Source organism: Canis aureus, chromosome 20 (genome assembly GCF_053574225.1).
Source record: "Canis aureus isolate CA01 chromosome 20, VMU_Caureus_v.1.0, whole genome shotgun sequence".
NCBI classification, from domain to species: Eukaryota; Metazoa; Chordata; class Mammalia; order Carnivora; family Canidae; genus Canis; species Canis aureus.
Window position 1 is genome coordinate 45,230,202 of NC_135630.1, and position 18,236 is coordinate 45,248,437.

Sequence of the window (18,236 nt, forward strand, 5' to 3'; positions counted from 1 at the left end):
TATAATAAAAAGTTAAAAGAGGAGGTCCTCATTCAAATGGAACAAGTGTGACTTTTCTCCCATTTCTAAGCCTTTTCACTCTCAAAGGAAACATTTGAAGGTTGACATGTTGTTTGTCATGTCAACCCTAAATTATCTTTTGGGGGGAGGTTGGGTTTGGTCATTTTTCCAACACCAAGTTTTTCCTCGTCTGAGGGGTCAAGGGCCCCTGAGAGACACCAATAAAACAACTTCCAAAGGCAGGCCGGCAGGCACATTATTTTCTGAGTCACCTGCAACAATGTCCCTTCTTTACAGATAAGGTGCCTTCAGCTTTGAGAAATAACAGATGCAGCATGGCACCGGGGAGATCTTAAAAAAAATAAATAAATAAAACCTCTCGTGAAAAAAGTCACTGAGTTAGGTTTTTGCCCCACTGCACCAGCTGAATCTCCTGCCTACACTGTCTCCTTGTGGGAAAGAGGTTTCACGGTTCGTAGGAGGAAACAGGTGCAGAGAACTCACCTCACATACTCAGACCATGTACTCTCAGGGGGTGGTCAGATCTATCTTTAACTCTACCTCCTACAAGATCTTCAACTAGAAGGCAGTTCAAGTCCCAGCCCAGCTTGTTGTGTGCACTTGGGCGAACTGCAAGGTTCACAAGTGCAGAATGAGGAAGGATAAGTGAGGATGCAGAAACATGTGGGCCCAGGGTAAGATGCAGTGGAGCCAGGCTCCCTCTCTGCTGTCCCTCTGAGCCTTCGTTTCTCACCTCCACAGTGGCCAGGATAGAAATCACTGGCCAAGGGATGCCCGGGTGGCTCAGCGGTTTAGCGCCTGCCTTTGGCCCAGGTCCTGATCCTGGAGTCTGGGGATTGAGTCCCACATTGGGCTCCCTGCATCGAGCCTGCTTCTCCCTCTGCCTGCGTCTCTGCCTCTCTCTCTCTCTGTGTGTGTGTGTGTGTCTCTCATGAATAAATAAATAAAACATTAAAAAAAATCACTGGCCAAGATGCAGATGAAAACAGTCCCATTAAATGACACATGTGAAAGATATTCTTCAAATATCAGCTATTGATAGTTCAACAGGAAATCTAACATTACCTTTTCTTGGAACTTGGTGAACAGCTTAGGAAAGTATTAAGATCAAACCCAATGGTGAGATTCTGGTTTTCATTTATGGCTGTAAAAGAAGTTTAATTAACACTCTCTGAAACCCAACCAACAATATTCAGGACTGCAATCAATTGTTTTCTTATTTATACAACACACCCAGACTCCAAGCAATCATTCTAAGCTCCCTGGAAAATACCAGGGGCTAAAGATCTAAGGAGGTCAGAAATGATTTCCATGTACTTAGAATAATGGTTCTCAAACCTCCGTGTGCATCCAAATCACCTGCAGAGCTCATTAAACACAAATTGCTGACACCTCGCCCCACCCCCCAGAGTTTCTGATCCAGTGCATCTGACATAGGACTCAAAGATTTGACTATCTAGCAAGTTCCCAGGTGATGCTGATGCTGCTGGTCTGAAGACCACACATGGAGAACAATTAATTCAGAAGAACTCAACAGAAAAAGATAGATTTTTTTTTAATTGTAGTGAACTATGTATAAACATAAAACTGACTGTTTTAGCCATTTAGAAAGGGACTGAACTTAAGAACAGAAATCATTATGCCATCAAAAGTGAGTTAGGGTGAGAGTTAAGTTGTATCTATGGGGAATGTCATGAGGTCTGTGAAGCCAGCCGAACCCTGGTTACAGGTAGTAGAAGGGCACTGACTTCTGCCATATGCTGCCTTATAGGGTGACTGGAATGAATATCAGGACACCCACGAACCTGCCCTTCTCTAGGAGCCCTCAGCCCCTGATGCCTTAACACAATTCACCTTTTCCTTGACCTGATTGGACCAGGAGTGATCTCCTGATCCATGGCCCACCAGTCAGATTCATTCTCATGAATTTGAACTAAGAGACACAGAGAAGATTGTCCATGAGCTGTGGGTTCGGCAAGGTGCCTACCAGGGCCACGTGCAAGCTAAGGTTATGGGAGAAAGAACAAGGGTAAGCAGAGGTGGGCAAAGGCGAGAGATCCTGGAGGGAGGGGTAATGAAAAGGGACCCTCAGGCACAGAGCAGTTCCCATATTTAGACCTGAAGCCTGAAGCCTGACGGTCTTTATTTCCACAAGATGAAGGCATCTCTGTCCTCCCTCTCTTCTTTTTTGAGTCAATGGGATGTAAGGGACCAATAATACAAAGGCAAGGGACACTAAACCCATTTGGGGTGGGCTCTCAACCGGCCCTCCTCCAGTCCCTCTTCTGGTCCCTCCTCTGGTCCTTCTTCTTATTGGAACCCCAGACTTTTAACACTGCTACTCCCCAAGCCAGTGCACCAAATGTTATTCAAAACTTCTCCAGCAAAAGGGGAACCCTCTTATCCATGGTGGGAATGCAAGCTGGTGCAGCCACTCTGGAAAATAGTATGGAGGTTCCTCAAAAAGCTAAAAATAGAACAATCCTATGACTCAGGAATTGCACTACTAGGTATTTTTCTAAGGGATATAAACAGTGATTCAAAGGGGCACCTGCACCCCAATGTTTATAGCAGCGATGTCCACAATAGCCAAACTATGGAAAGAGCCCACATGCTCATCAATAGATGAATGGATAAAGAAGATGTGGTATTTATGCACAATGGAATATTTAGCCATCCAAAAGAATGATATCTTGTCACTTGGAATGACGTGGATGGAACTAGAGTATTATGCTAAGCCAAATAAGTCAGTTAGAGAAAGACAAATACCATATGGTTTCACTCGTGTGTGGAATTTAAGAAACAAAACTGATGGAGATGCCTGGGTGGTTCAGCGGTTAAGTGCCTGCCTTCAGCCCAGGGCGTGATCCTGGGGTCCCAGGATCGAGTCCCACATCAGTCTCCCTGCTTCTCTTTCTGCCTGTGTCTCTGCCTCCTCTCTTTCTCGGTATCTCTCATGAATGAATAAATAAAAATCTTTAAAAAAAGAAAAGAAAACTGATGAACATAGGGGAAGGGAAGGAAAAGTTAAAACAGAGAGAGGCAACTCATAAGAGACTATTAACTATAGAGAACAGAGTTGATGGAGATTGGTGGGGAATGGGCTAAATGGATGATGGGCATTAAAGAGAGCATCAGTTGTGATGAGCACTGGGTATTTAATGTAAGTGATGAATCACTGAATTCTACTTCTGAAACCAACACTACATTGTATGTCAACTAACTTGAATTTAAATAAAAACTAGGAATGAAAGAAACAAACCTCTCCATCAATGGTCCACTCACCTTTGCGAATGCTAAAGAGCAGCGCAGAGTTCTTCCTGGTGGAAGGGCAGTCCTGGAATCTTAGATTGAAGATGAAAATGTTCACTTTTGGCTCAATAGTCTGAAAAAGATAAAAGCCAGCAAGTGAATGGAAGCTGCCTAGAGTAAGTCTTTTGATAACATAGACAAATTTTCAAGATGAGAAGCTATAAACACTCTGGTTTTGGAAAGGTTCTCTAGCCAGGTCAATTAATAAAGGGAGCAGACTCTAGCCTCTGAGGGAAAACAATCTACACTCTTCAGTAACATCAGCCACCCTCCTCACTGACCACCAGCAAAGAGAGAGGTTCAACATGTTACAAAGCTCCTCCCAGAATCAAGCACCATGTTGGGACTAGGAACAAGGCCACCCACTCATGTTAGGGGCCTTTGTTACCACAAGAGGCTTAATCAGGTGCCACCATAACAGTATTTATGAATGTCTGAGATTTGTTCCAAAGCAATCTGGCTCAAGAGGCACCTGGGTGGCTCAGGCAGTTAGGTGTCTGACTCTTGATCTCAGCTCAGGTCTTGATCTCAGGGTCGGGAGTTAAAAACAATAATAGTAACAACAAAACCTCCCCAGTCTGGCTTGAGAAGGGGAAGGTAGGTGATAGTTGGAACAAGATCAGCCATGAGCCAATAGCTTTTGAAGTTGGGGATGGCTTATTATACTTTTCCTTCTACGTCTGGATATATTTGACATTTTCTATAATAAAAAGTTAAAAGAGGAGGTCCTCATTCAAATGGAACAAGTGTGACTTTTCTCCCATTTCTAAGCCTTTTCACTCTCAAAGGAAACATTTGAAGGTTGACATGTTGTTTGTCATGTCAACCCTAACTGATCTTTTGGGGGGAGGTTGGGTTTGGTCATTTTTCCAACACCAAGTTTTTCCTCGTCTGAGGGGTCAAGGGCCCCTGAGAGACACCAATAAAACAACTTCCAAAGGCAGGCAGGCAGGCACATTATTTTCTGAGTCACCTGCAATAATGTCCCTTCTTTACAGATAAGGTGCCTTCAGCTTTGAGAAGCTAACAGATGCACAATGGCACTGCAAGAAAGCATTGCTGGAGAACATTGAGGGGTCAGGCAGTCTTCCCTGGAAGGGATAATGAAAGTTATCTTGTTAAGGTAAAAAAAAAAAATTTATATATATATATATATATATATATATATATATATAGAGAGAGAGAGAGAGAGAGAGAGAGAGAGAGAGAGAGAGGTGAGTGTGTGTGTGTGTGTGTGTATATATATATATAAAATCTTGTTTAGAAATTTACACAAGTGGCTTTGTACCCACCCCTGCAGAAGCAAGAGGAAGGCAGGGATGAATGCTGGTGGCCAGGCATCCCCAGAGAGGCCTATGAGAAGGCAGTAAGGATAAAAATGCTGCTAAGACTATGAAAGGCGGAAGAGAAGCCACTGGATGTACAATCCATTCTAACCTGTCAGAAGGTGGGATAATGGTCAGGACTCCAGGGAATTTGGAATTTGTCTTCCTCAAGGAAGTTGCTCAGCAGAGACCAAGCATAGGAGAGAAAGCTAACAGGCAGGTAGGTGGCATCCAACATACTTTAGTCACAATCATTAGACTTGAGGAAACTCAAGTCCAGGAACAGGAAAAAAGGGTCTGAGGTTACAGGAAGGTCCCCATAGCTGGCATCTGATTTAGCAGACCTGGATGTGAAAGGTCTTTTTTCAGTTGTGGTGAAATGCACATAACATTTATCATAGTAACCATTTTTAAGTGTATAGTTCAGTGGCGTTAAGTACATTCATTTCATTGTACAACCATGACCACCACCCATAAAATGCCTTTTTAAATCTTAGAACACCAGAATTTCAATTCTCAGTAGATTTCTACACAAGACATCCATGTAAATATTTAACAAGATAACCTTCATTATCCCTTCCAGGGAAGATTGCCTGACCACTCAATGTTCTCCAGCAATGCTTTCAGATCTCTCCTGGCGCAACTCTGCTGCCCATGGGTGCAAGCCCAGTTTACACATCAGCCAGGACATTAAATGTCTAATATGCTGCCAGGAACCCTCTCCACTCATCATCAATATGGGAAATGGATCAAATTACCTGTAATTTACTCAGCTTCTGTGGCAAACTTGCCTCGCTTTGGCATTCATAAGACACATCAAGAGAGAGGAAATCAACTGCGCCCTAGAAATAAGTAAATAGGGTAGTTAGAACATAAGCAAGTTCAAGACAAACCACTATTGAGAAATATCCTTTTTCCTTTCTCCTCCTATTACTAAACTGATACTCCAAAGTGAGATTTTTCAAGGAAATAGCAGGCAGAGGACAAGCTGGGACAGATAAGAATGTGTGTGTGGGATGTGCCTGCATGTTGCTGGGAATATATCACCACACACTCAGCAAAGTGCATGGTACATAGTAAGTGCTGGATAAATGAATATGATAAAATGAGTGAATGAATGAAGTACAGTATGCCAGAAATGGTAGGTTCCCACCCAAGAGGTGAACACTAAGAGTCAGAGGCCAGAACTGCCCTGGTCAACACCCTCTTCACAGCCCTCCCATTTTGCTGGAATGGATACAGTGGAGACCTCAGACACCCACAGGACCTCAGTGATCTCTCCAGAACCTACTGGTGGTGTTTTGGGTTTCATTTTAATTGTAGGTTATAGTCACTAGCTACTATCAGGGCACAGTTTAAAGTTCCCCCCTAGTGGACCCTAGCTTGGTCCATAGTGTTATCTGAGAACACAGCTCTCATGGTCCTGGACATACCTCCTCAGCACGGTCTCTGGCTTGCATACATTCTAAGAATTTCAGATTTATAGAGTCTAAACACATAAACATACCACTATGATTCTCTCGCTGCCTTTATCATGACTAGATCATCACCCATCATCTCTCCTTCATGGATGATCTGTTCCCTTGGAACAAAGACCCTGGATAATAGCATCTGATGACAACCAAGTGCCCTTGGACCTTCAATAACTGACTCACCACTGGCTCTCTATGGCTTTCCTAATCAGGTCATCATCAGTGCTTACCAGTCTACACACTTGCTCCACTTTGCTGAGTGCCACTCCCAACCCTTCTCCCCCCCGCACTCAACTCAACTCTCTACAACACAGAGTCCTTGAGTTCCTACCCTTAAAATCACTGTGCTCAGCACAGTGGATGAAGAATTCACATTTAAAGAGGGAGAACCACAGAAGTTTACATCTTAATGGAGGGTATTAGTAAATGCACTAATTGCATGAGAAAATACAGAGTTAAAAATGTTGAAAGCAAAGTCCATTCTAGTGGTCTTCAAACTCACCTGGGAATCTTGGAAAGCCTATGAAGACTCAGGCCAGTCTCTCCACATTAAGCCTCGACCTGTATGCGCTTTGCTAGCTCTCCAGGTGAGTCTGATACAGAATACTTGGGAAGTGCTGGTCTAAACAGAGGGCTAGGTGTTCCAAGTGGGGAGAGAGCACATCAGGTTGAGCAAGGGAGTATTATTTAAATGAGGCCTCTGGATGGAAAGCATATGTACATGTATGTTGTAAATGCGTAGAATTTTGTTGGCAGAGATTTGAGCAAAGCTAGGATAGGAAGCACACTGAGTGGTGCATGCCAGAGAGCAAGAAGAAAGCACAGCATACACATTGGGAAAAATAGGAGGGGAGACCTGAGAGAGAGCAAGACAGCCTGACCGAGCCACCCTCTGGAAGGCCCTGAGGAATCTGCACCAGTTCCTGCAATCTGTGGCAAAATACGCATAACATAAAACTTACCAAGTTCAGTGGCACTAGGTACATTCACATTGTTGTGCCACCATCACCCACCACCCATGCAATGCATTTTAAAATCTCTGAGGGAGTACTGAGTGTAGCTTCCCAGTAAGGAATTGATAAAAACTGTATTCCTGGAAAAACCAGAAGCAGTAGGTGGCATAAACTGGGGCAAAGAGAAGAGATCTGTTCAAAGGCTACTGCTCAACAAGCAATTTTCTGATCAGCACTTTGGTCGTCTGGTTTCATAACTGATAGAGGTTATTACCTCTTATAAATCAATTTAGATGGCCTTCTGGCCAGTCAGCCTCGGAGCTGGTTATTCAGAACCTTATCACATCTGGATTTTAAGTTCCTGAGCTGGTAAATTTCAAGACCGGACCCTGACCTATGGGGCCTCCATCAGAGCACAGACACCAGTGTCTGGCATATGGTACTGTGGTATCTATACAGCACCCTGTAAAATGCTGCAAAATGACAGAAATCAGTTTTTTTTTTTTATGACTTTCCTACTTCCCAGCAGCCAAGCTTACAAAGTCCAAATCTATTCAATTCTCAGATTTTTAAACTTTTCTTATTAAAATTATAGTTAAAAAGTTATGTTTAGCAGAGGCAGAAACCAAGATGCTGTAGAGAGAACATTATTTAAAAAACAAAACAAAATCCTTTACTCTTCTTTTTATCTGTTTCGATATAAACTGGCTTCTCCTCCAGTAAGCTATCTTGGACTCTTAATAAAAAATCGGGGGTGCCTGGGTGGCTCAGTGGCTAAGAGTCTGCCTTTAGCTCAGGTCATGATCCTGGGGTCTGGGGATTGAGTTCCGCATCAGGCTCCCCCTGGGCAGCCTGCTTTTCCCTCTGCCTGCATCTTTGCTTCTCTGTGTCTTTCATAAATAAATAAAATCTTAAAAAAAACCTCAGAGCAAACAGAGGCGTTTGACTTCTTTGCATAGGTAAAAGCTAACACTTGCCACGCAAGAGCTGGGGTTGCAACGAATGAGATTTGGTTTGCAAACATGAATCTAGAGAATGGACAGCACTCTGAAGAGGCACTTGGAAAAATGTCAAGCCAACCGATGAAAACTTCTTTTGTGTACTAAAAGTAAAATCACAACTTTCCTCAAACATTACAAATGCTATTGGGGGTGGGGGGAGATTGTCATTACCTTGGCAAGGGAAGATGTGGAGGGTTGCAGCAGGATCTCCGAGATAGCTTCAGCTCTGAGGACCACAGAGAGCTTTCCACCTAAAACCAACCAGAGGAACCAGGTGAGCTGCAGGTGAGCGAGGCTGCATGCTGGGACTGCAGGAGCTGCCTGGGGACTCATTTCCTGTTCCATGTTCACCGATTTTTTTTAAAAAAAATTATTTATTTATTCATGAGAGACAGAGAGAGAGGCAGAGGGAGAAGCAGGGTCCCCGCAGGGAGCCTGATGTGGGACTCGATGCCTGCACCAGGATCACTCCTTGAGCGGAAGGCAGACACTCAAATGCTGAGCCACCCAGGCGTCCCAATGTTCACCACTTTAAACGGGATTTTTGAAGACATCACTTACACGACTTTACCCTAGCTGAAACATTTTAGATAACAGGGGGGCTTTAAAAACAAAAAAGTCCCGGGACATCTGGGTGGCTCAGCAGTTGAGCATGTGCATTCCGCTCAGGGCATGATCCTGGGGTCCTGGGATCGAGTCCCTCTTCGGGCTCCCTGTGAGGAGCCTGCTTCTGCCTCTGCCGGGGTCTCTGCCTCTCTCTCTCTCTGTGTCTCTCATGAATAAATAAATAAATAAAATCTTAAAAAAAAAAAACACCCAAAAAAGTCCCTTTAGAGAATGTTTCATCTAAAGCAGGATTTTGAAATGTAAGACACTTGTAACTCTTTCAGAATAAAAGCAATGACCCTGCCCTGCCCCTCCAGAGTGTAAAGACAGTGAGGTGAGAACGGCTTTCTTACCTTCTGTTTAAAGGCAGGGTGCTATCCCGACCTGGTGTTTTCTGGTCCTTGTTCACCGTGGGGACTGTAATTCAGCCCCTATGGTGCACGGAGGGGAAAACTAGAGGACACCTGCAGCGTGCACGCACTTACTGTGATATTTGATTACCTGCAGTGGCGCTCCTCCTCGTGCGCACCCACATCCCCCTCCCCTGCACACCTGTCAGCCCACTGGGCTGAGCTGGGCAACAAGTGCATTTAACAAGCCTCCCAGCTGCTCCTGATGCAGTGGTCCTTGGACCACTGTTGGAGAACCACTGCCGCGGCAGCGATTCTTCAGGTGTTTGTCTTGCTCTGTGACTCTTTCCTGCACCTGCGTCTTTCTCTCCCACTGGATTGTGTGCTCATTGAGGAGCAAAATTTTAAACATTTCTTAAACCTCTCCAGATACCAACTTCAGCACTGGATACATAGCAGACCTGTAGTTTGGAAACACTAAACAAAAACTGAATAAAACCAGAGTTTGAGAGTTAAACTGTAAGGCTGTGTGCCTGACTTCATTTCATCCGAATTCTGTACAGGAGGAAGATCTGCTGAGACAATGAAGCCACCACTAACAACTACAAGAGTGGCTGGCTTTTTTTCTTTCTCTTTCTTTCTTTCTTTCTTTCTTTCTTTCTTTCTTTCTTTCTTTCTTTCTTTCTTTCTTTCTTTCTTTTCTTTCTTTCTTTTTTTTTTTTTCTAGTAATCGCTATGCCCAACCTGGGGCTTGGACTCAGAACTGGAAAGATCAAGAGTTGCTGGCTCTTCAAACTGAACCAGCCAGGTGCCTCCAAAGGGGCTTATTTTGATAAACATAATAGAACTTTGAAATCTTTTGAGCAGAGAATATCACTTAGAGACAAGGAGTCCTTGTTCTGATAAGATAGCACTATTATCTAGTTATTCAGTGATTGTGTTTAATGGTTCCATCTGGCCTTTCACAGATTTCCGAGCTTCCAACCATCACATCAGCACACATGGAACATACGACTTGTGTTTAACATTTTTAAATGTACAATTTAGTGTCATTGTTAGGCCAATGAAATGAAACAAGAGTACATATATCCAGAATGAACTCACAAATCTTTCTATTTGACTTTGCAAGCTGCTTTTAGAACTAGAGTGAACAAATGTACTTGAAGTTCCAGAAATTCTTATATCATACAAAATAATCAAACTTCCCCACTGTGGTTGCCAACCTATTCTCATTGCAAGCATAAATCATACTTTTTAAAATACTGTAAAATCCAGATTACTCAAAACTAGAGTCTCACACTAAGCTTGTGGTTCATGTTCTCTATGGGACTGAAAGGGGGGTAATTGCTCTGCTTTAGGATAATTTATCTTGCAATTTTTGTTAGACATAATTAAAGATAGGTGTTCATATATAGAGAGCTCAAAATTGGTATTTGCTGTGGGTTTAAGCCTCTGTCGAAAATTACTGCATAGGGATGTCTAGGTGGTTCAGTGGTTGAGTGTCTGCCTTTGGCTCAGGACGTGATGCTGGAGTCCCAGGATCGAGTGCTGCGTTGGGCTCTCTGCATGGAGCCTGCTTCTGTTTCTTTTTTTTTTTTTTTTTTAATTTTTTATTTATTTATGATAGTCACACACACAGAGAGAGAGAGGCAGAGACATAGGCAGAGGGAGAAGCAGGCTCCAGGCACCGGGAGCCTGACGTGGGATTTGATCCCGGGTCTCCAGGATCGCGCCCTGGGCCAAAGGCAGGCGCCAAACCGCTGCACCACCCAGGGATCCCCTGCTTCTGTTTCTGCCTCTCTCTTTCTGTGTCTCTCATGAATAAACAAATAAAATATTTTTAAAAAATCGCTGCATAACACTATTAAGTTCATGTCTCTTTTAAGCATTGCTAGTCCTCACTAAAGGATAAGCTCACCTGTTTCCACCACAAAGGAAAGTCATTCTACTAAAAACCATTACAGTTGTCTACAAAAAATAGACACTTTCCTTTTGCTTCTTCTCCCTTTGTCTCAAATGCTCCAATAAAAGTAATCTGGGCAATACTGAACTGTCAATATCAATGCTTCAAGCTACTATTACTGCTTGGTCAAGCTGGTATTCCTAGTGTTATAACCCTAGTACAAGTGGGGGATGCTGTATGTAATCCTACTCTTCCCATGAGAAGGATGTTCCCACTCTCCACAACCTCCAACTCTCCGCCAAGAATCCTCCGTTCCATTGAATCCTCCCCAGAGGCAGCACATTGAACACATAAATAGGTTTTTATTAACAAATATAAAAGATTAGAACTTTTCAAAAATTTTAGTAAAATATATATAAGAGGGACGCCTGGATGGCTCAGTGGTTGAGCATCTGCCTTTGGCTCAGGGCGTGATCCCACGGTCCCGGGATCAAGTCCCTCATCAGTCTCCCTGCATGAAGCCTGCTTCTCCCTCTGCCTATGTCTCTGCCTCTCTCTCTCTGTGTCTCTCATGAATGAATAAATAAGATCTTTAAAAATATATATATATATATATAAAACATAGTTTCCCATTAAATTATTTATTTATAATAAAAAGCAGGGAGGGGGTCCACGGAGGGGTAGAGGGAGAAGGAAAGAGAATCTCATGCAGACTCCCCGCTGAGCACAGAGCCTGATGTAGGTCTCAATCTCATGACCCTGAGATCATAACCTGAGCCGCAATCTAGAGTTGGATGCTTAACTAACTGAGCCACCCAGGCAATCTTACCATTATTATTATTATTATTATTATTATTATTATTATTATTATATTTATTTTTAGACTTTACTGATTTGGGAGAGGGAAAAAGAACACAAGTGTAGGGAGGAGCAAAGGGAGAGGAACAAGCAGACTCCACGCTGTGTGTGGAGCCCAACACAGGGCTCAATCCCAGAACCCTGAGATCATAACCTGAGCCAAAATCAAGAGTCAGAAGCTCAACTGACTGAGCCACCCAGGTGCCCCACCATTAAAATTTTTAAGTGTATATTGCAGTGGCATGAAGTACACTCACTTTGTGTGCAACCATCACCTCCATTCATCTTCAAAACTTTTCCAACATTCCAAGCTAAAACTCTATATTCATTAAACAGGTAACTCCCCATTTCCCTGCTCCTAGTAACCACTATCCTATTTCTTGTCTCTGTGAATTTGATTATTCTAGGTCCTTTGTGTATGTGGTATGTGGAATCCTACAATAAATGTCCTTTTGTGACTGGCTTATTTCACTTAGCATAATGTCTTCAAAGTTCATCCAATGTGTCAGAATTTCACTTCTTTTTAAGCTCAAATAATATTACATTGTATATAAATAGCACATTTTATTTATCCATTCATCCATCCCTGGGCATTTGGGTTATTTCTACCTTTCAGCTCTGTAAATAACACTGCTGTGAACATAGGTGTATAAATACCTGTTGAAGTTCCTGGTTTCAGTATCTTTGTGTATGTCCCCACAAGTGCTAGATGATATGATAATTTTATGTTTAATTTCTTGAGGAACTGCCATACTCTTTTCCATCATTTTACACTCCTGTCAGCAATGCATAAAGGTTACAATTTCTCTGTATCTTCATGAACACCTATGTTTTTCTCCTTTCTAAAATGATAGCTATTCATATGAATGTGAAGTGATACCTCATTGTGGCTTTGATTTGTTTTGCAACATGATTGAGTTAATTTTTGTATATGGTACAAGGTAAAGGTCCAACTTTGTTCCTTTATGTGTGGATGTTCAGTTTTCCCAGGAACACTTTTGGAAAAGACTCTTTTTTCCCAGCTGGAAGGTCTTCACACTCTTGTAGAAAATCACTTGACTATATAGGCAAGGGTTTATTTGTGGGCTTTCTATTTTATTCCATTGGTATATATATATGTCCATCCTTATGCTAGTACCATATTATTTTGATTACTGTAACTTTGTAGGAAGTTTTTAAATCAGGAAGTGTGAATCTTCCAACTTTGTTCTTTTTCAAGATTGTTTTGGCTATTTGAAGTCCTTTGAGATTCCTTATGTATTTAGAGATGGATTTTTCTATTTCTACAAAAACTGTCACTAGGATTTTAACAGAGATTTCATTGAATCTGTAGATTGCTTTGGGCAGTACTGAAATCTCAACAGTATTAAGTCTTCCAGTCCATGAACAAATGATGTCTTTCCTATTTTTTTTCTTTACCTTCTTTTAGCAATGTTTTAAAGTTTTCAGTGTACAAATCTTTTGCCTCCGTGGTTAAGAGCAGAGGGGATGGGGAGAGTAGGGGGTGGGGAGGGACAGAGGAAGAGCGATAAGCAGACTCCCCGCTGAGCAAGGAGCCCAAAGTGGGTCTCCATGCAGGGCTCAATCCCAGGATGTCGGGATAATGACCTGAGCTGAAGGCAGATGCTTAACGGACTGAGCCATACAGGCATCTCTAGAAAAGAACTTTTAAAAGCTGCTTATTAGAGGGAGCATAACTTGGGGCACCGGGCTGGCTCAGTTGATAGATCATCCAACTCTTGATCTCAAGGTTGTGAGTTTAAGCCTTATACTGGATGTGGAGCCTACTTAAAAAAAAAAAAAAAAAAAGAAAGAAAAAAATAAAAAGAAAAATAAAAAGAAAAAAAAGAAAGAAAAAAAAAGAGGGTGCATAATTCCCCAGTCATTAAGTGTGAGCTGTGTATGGTGACTTCTTTCCAAAGAGTGCAGTATGAAAGGAGGGAAAAAGAGTAACTTTACCCTAGAGATACCTGACAAATACAAGTTCAATCAGGTGATCAGGGTCAACATCAACAGCATAGGGATGCCTGGGTGGCTCAGTGGTTGAGCGTCTTCTGCCTTTGGTTCAGGGTGTGATCCCCCGGTCCCGGGATTGAGTCCTACATCAGGCTCCCCGCAGGGAGCCTGCTTCTCCCTTTGCCTATGTCTCTGCCTCTGTGTGTGTGTGTGTCTCTCATGAATAAGTAAATAAAGTCTTTAAAAAAAATCAACAGCATAAATCATGTTGATAATATGTACCCTTGATACATGATGAAAATAGCACTTTATTCTGTAATCTTCCTTCTTAAAACTCATAATCTCAGCCTATCCATGAAAGGAACATCCAACAGATCCCTATATAGTCACAAAAAAACCCACATATTATTCCATTCATATGAAATGTTCAGAACAGGGATATCTATAGACACAGGAAGTTAATTAGCAGTTGTTTAGGGCTGACATGGGAGAGGGGAATGGGGATAGTAGGATAATAGTTGGGTACAGAGACTACTTAAAAATAAAATCTTTGGGCGCCTGGATGTCTCAGTTGGTTGAGCATCCGCCTTCGGCTCAGGTCATGATCCTGGAGTCCTGGAATCAAGTCCCACATCAGGCTCCCTGCTCAGCGGGAAGTCTGCTTCTCCCTCTGCCCCTCCTCCTGCTTGTGCTCTCTCTCATAAATGAATAAAAATCTTTAAAAATAAAATAAAATCGGGCAGCCCAGGTGGCTCAGCAGTTTGGGGCCGCCTTCCGCCTGGAGCGTGGTCCTGGAGACTCGGGATCAAGCCCCACGTCGGGCTCCCTTCATGGAGCCTGCTTCTCCCTCTGCCTGTGTCTCTGCCTCTCTCTCTGTGTCTCTCATGAATAAATAAATAAAATATTCTAAAAAAAAGCAATTCAGTAATTTTTTAATAGTATTTTGCTTTTAACAAACATATTTATACAACTTTTTTGTGTATATTAGGTGGTATATTTTAAAAAGAACAAAAGCTACAGGATTGGACTAAAAAGGGAGGGGAGGATAAGAGAGAGAAAGAAAGAAGGAAAACCACCTTTTGGAGTAGGAAGGAGACTGGAAAAAATTTATTTTGTGTCCTGCATTATATTGGGGTAGAAAATCTAGTGATATGGATGAAACACAAAATATAGGATGGGAGGAATGAGCAGAAGAAGAAAAGGAAACTACAAGTATAAAAAATAGTCTTTAGTAACCTGATAAATATTAAAAATGGAATCTGCAAACATTTTAATAAACATGTTTATATATTTTTATAATCAAAATAAGTCTACGGAGACTGTCCTCAAAACAAGATAGATTTTCCTTTGAGATGAACAAACCTCTCAAAGTTCATTCACCCAGTGCTTCTTCAGTAGAATTACAGCGAACATTTACTTGCTCACCCTCCCCAAGACAGGTTTTCCAAAGAATCCATTTTCAAATTTAGCTTCTCTTCATCTCCCCCATCTCCTCCAAGTTCATTAAACTGACTGCTGGGCTTGTTGCTGTCCCCATGTAGGTACTTTCTCCCAGTCTAGAATCCTCTTCTCCAATCTATTTGCTTGTTCCCTCCCTTGCTGTTGTCCCTAAGGACACAGCCTTTCTGATACCCCTATCTGAAATGGCTCTGTCCACATTCACATTCTTTCTTCCCTTGCCCTGCTTTCACTTTTTTTTTTTTTAAGATTTTATTTATTTTTTCATGAGAGACACAGAGAGAGAGGCAGAGACCCGGGCAGAGGGAGAAGCAGGCTCCATGCAGGGAGCCTGATGTGGGACTCGATTCCAGGACTCAGGGATCACACCCTGGGCCAAAGGCAGGCGCTAAACTGTTGAGCCACCCAGGGATCACCTGGTTTCACTTTTTTAGAAAAAGATTTTATTTATTTATTTGAGAGAGAGACAGAATAAGAGAGAGAGAGAGAGAGAGATCATGAGTAAGAGGGAGGGATATCATGAGGGCAGAGGAAGAAACAGACTTCCTGCTGAGCAGGGAGCCCGATGCAGGACTCAATCCTAGGATTCTGGGATCATGACCTGAACCGAAGGCAGATAGTTAACCAATGGAGCCACCCAGGTGCCCCCTGCTTTCATTTTTAACATAGAAAAAATGTTTGATCTTCTTATAATCAAATACATTGCAAATGAAGCATATAAGGAGATAATAGTTTTCAGCTGTCAAATTACCAATAACAAAAATGATTACATCATTGAAGACAGGCTGAGTAGGGTCAGAATAGTTTTATAACTGTTGGTATACATTATTATAATTTTTCTGGAAGGTAATTTGGTAACATGCTTTAGAGTTTTAAAGAATGTACATTTTTTGACCTAGTAATTTCAATTCAAAGAATCAGAAAGAATTCATTGGAAGGTAGGCAAAGATTTATGTATAGAAATGCTTATCGCAATGTAATTCATAATGATGAAAATTAAACTTATGTGTAAAAGAATATATATATATATGAGAGAAATATTTAAAACTCTGTGATACCTTCATATGATGGGAATCTATAAGACCATTATAAACCACACTCTTTCAATGAATTTTTAATAAAATGAGAATATACTCATAAAATATCTTGTTTAAAAAGTAGAATACACAAGTATGCAAATATGTTATATACTATGTATACAAATATACATGCAGTATGTAATAAAAGCCAGAAAGCATATACAATCCAAAACTGGTTCTCAAAACTGATGTACCTCAGATTCACCTAGGAATTTATCAAAATCACAAATGTACTGATCCTGCCCAAACCTACCGAATCAGACCCTGGATCAGAATCAGCTTTGAAGCAGAATATGAACCATTGCAATTTTGCTCTTCTCACTACCTATCAGTATGTCACTATTTTATCTGTCTTCTTTGTTAGAATGTAAACTTCAGTTAGAACGCATACCCTGTGGGTGCCTGGGTGGCTCAATCAGTTAAGCATTCAACTCTTGATTGCAGCTCAGGTCATGGTCTCAGGGTCACGAGATTGAGCTTCGCATCAGGTTCCACATTCAGCTGGGCATCTGCTCGAGATTCCCTCTCTCCCTCTGCCCCCCTCCCTGGCCAGGTCTTTCCTCTGTCTCTCTCTCAAATAAATAAATCTTTTTTTTTTTTTTTTTTTAAAGAATGCATACCTTGGTTTGCATGAGTAAAAGAGGAGACTGAGGGAGGCTGGGCAATCTTAAAGCCTTAGAGAGTAAGGGAGGCAGGACGGTAGAAGGAAGGGTAGGAAGATACTTCGTGGTGGCACAAACTCAAGACTTGGGGAAGGAGAGCTTAAAAGGAGTTTTCAAAGGAAGTGCCAGGCACTATGCAATATAAGCCACCTCTCCATTGGGAAGTTTTCAATACAATGTTTTTTTCTCACTAAAGAATACATATGAAGGGGAATAGGAAGAAACGCTAAGTCCTGCTCTAAGGAGGATTGGGGGAAGTTGGGTGGACTGCCAGTGGGTCAGCCTTCGGGGTCATGTGTACTTACCTTGAGAAGCATATTTTTCATGGTAAATTTCATAGGCTTTTCTGTGGGCATCAGTGAGGGTCTGGAGACGTGAAGATCTTGATTCCTGGTGGGGCAGCTCTTTTATCACTTCCTCCAAGTCACTAAACGTGAACCAGATCTCAACCAGGTCCCCAAAGGAGTGGAAGGCGAATGTGGCATAGTCTGCAAAGAGATGAGCAAAGACTTCACTTCTCTGGACAGTGCTGGCAGGGAGATTCTGGTGATGCAGAACGACCAGGGGCTGAAGCTGTGCAGCCTTGAGGGTCTCAAGCAACCGCCGGTAGCACTGCACTGTTTTGCTGTCTGGGTTCTTGGAGCTTCCTGCTGGGAGAAGTTGTGCCCACGGTAGGAATACTTTATAATGGGTGATCTCACTGGCACGAACACTGCTGAAATACTCCAGCAGGAAAGCAGGCACAGGTTGTTGACAAACATAAATGCTTTTGTCTTCTGCTGCAAAATTAGAAGTCTTGTTTCCCAGTGAACCACTCAGGTTGTATAGCAAGTCATTGGTGAGAGGACCAGCAGCTGACATGAAGTTTCTATCAGATTCCCAATCCAAGCCCCAGCATGAAAAGCTTAGGAGGACAATAAAGAATGAGTTCCAAGCCAGCTCCATTTTCAAGGACCTGTTAGGAAGTATGTGGAATCCCTACTTTATAACCACAGCTAGGTTATAAAATGCTAAATGATTATTAACACTTAATATTTAACTGGGTTATCTATGGTAATTAAATCAATATACGGCTTACTAATGTGATATCAAAAATTTAAAGACAACAGAGATAACACAAAAACCTCAAACATCTCACACAATTTAAGCAAATGGAATTGGAAAATGTTTGGAGAAAAGTTCTCCATGTTTTTTTTCTTAATTATGAATTATTTAAAAATTCGTTGACATAACAGAACAAAGGTGAGCCCCTTGACAATCCTTTATCCACCTTAAAAATA

At 42.0% G+C, this 18,236-nt stretch overlaps 1 protein-coding gene across 1 annotated transcript in view; it reads right to left on the reverse strand.

Annotated features, from left to right (window-relative positions):
- Nucleotides 1-17,901, reverse strand: part of LCT (lactase) — a 51,687-nt gene extending 33,786 nt beyond the window's left edge. Inside the window, exons 1-4 of the mRNA XM_077861765.1 lie at nt 17,262-17,901; nt 8,256-8,335; nt 3,307-3,406; nt 1,087-1,165 (exon numbers count right to left, since the gene is read on the reverse strand). Of these exons, the coding sequence (XP_077717891.1) occupies nt 1,087-1,165; nt 3,307-3,406; nt 8,256-8,335; nt 17,262-17,901 (899 nt within the window). The remainder of the gene's footprint in view (nt 1-1,086; nt 1,166-3,306; nt 3,407-8,255; nt 8,336-17,261) is intronic.
- Nucleotides 17,902-18,236: the final 335 nt, after the last annotated feature.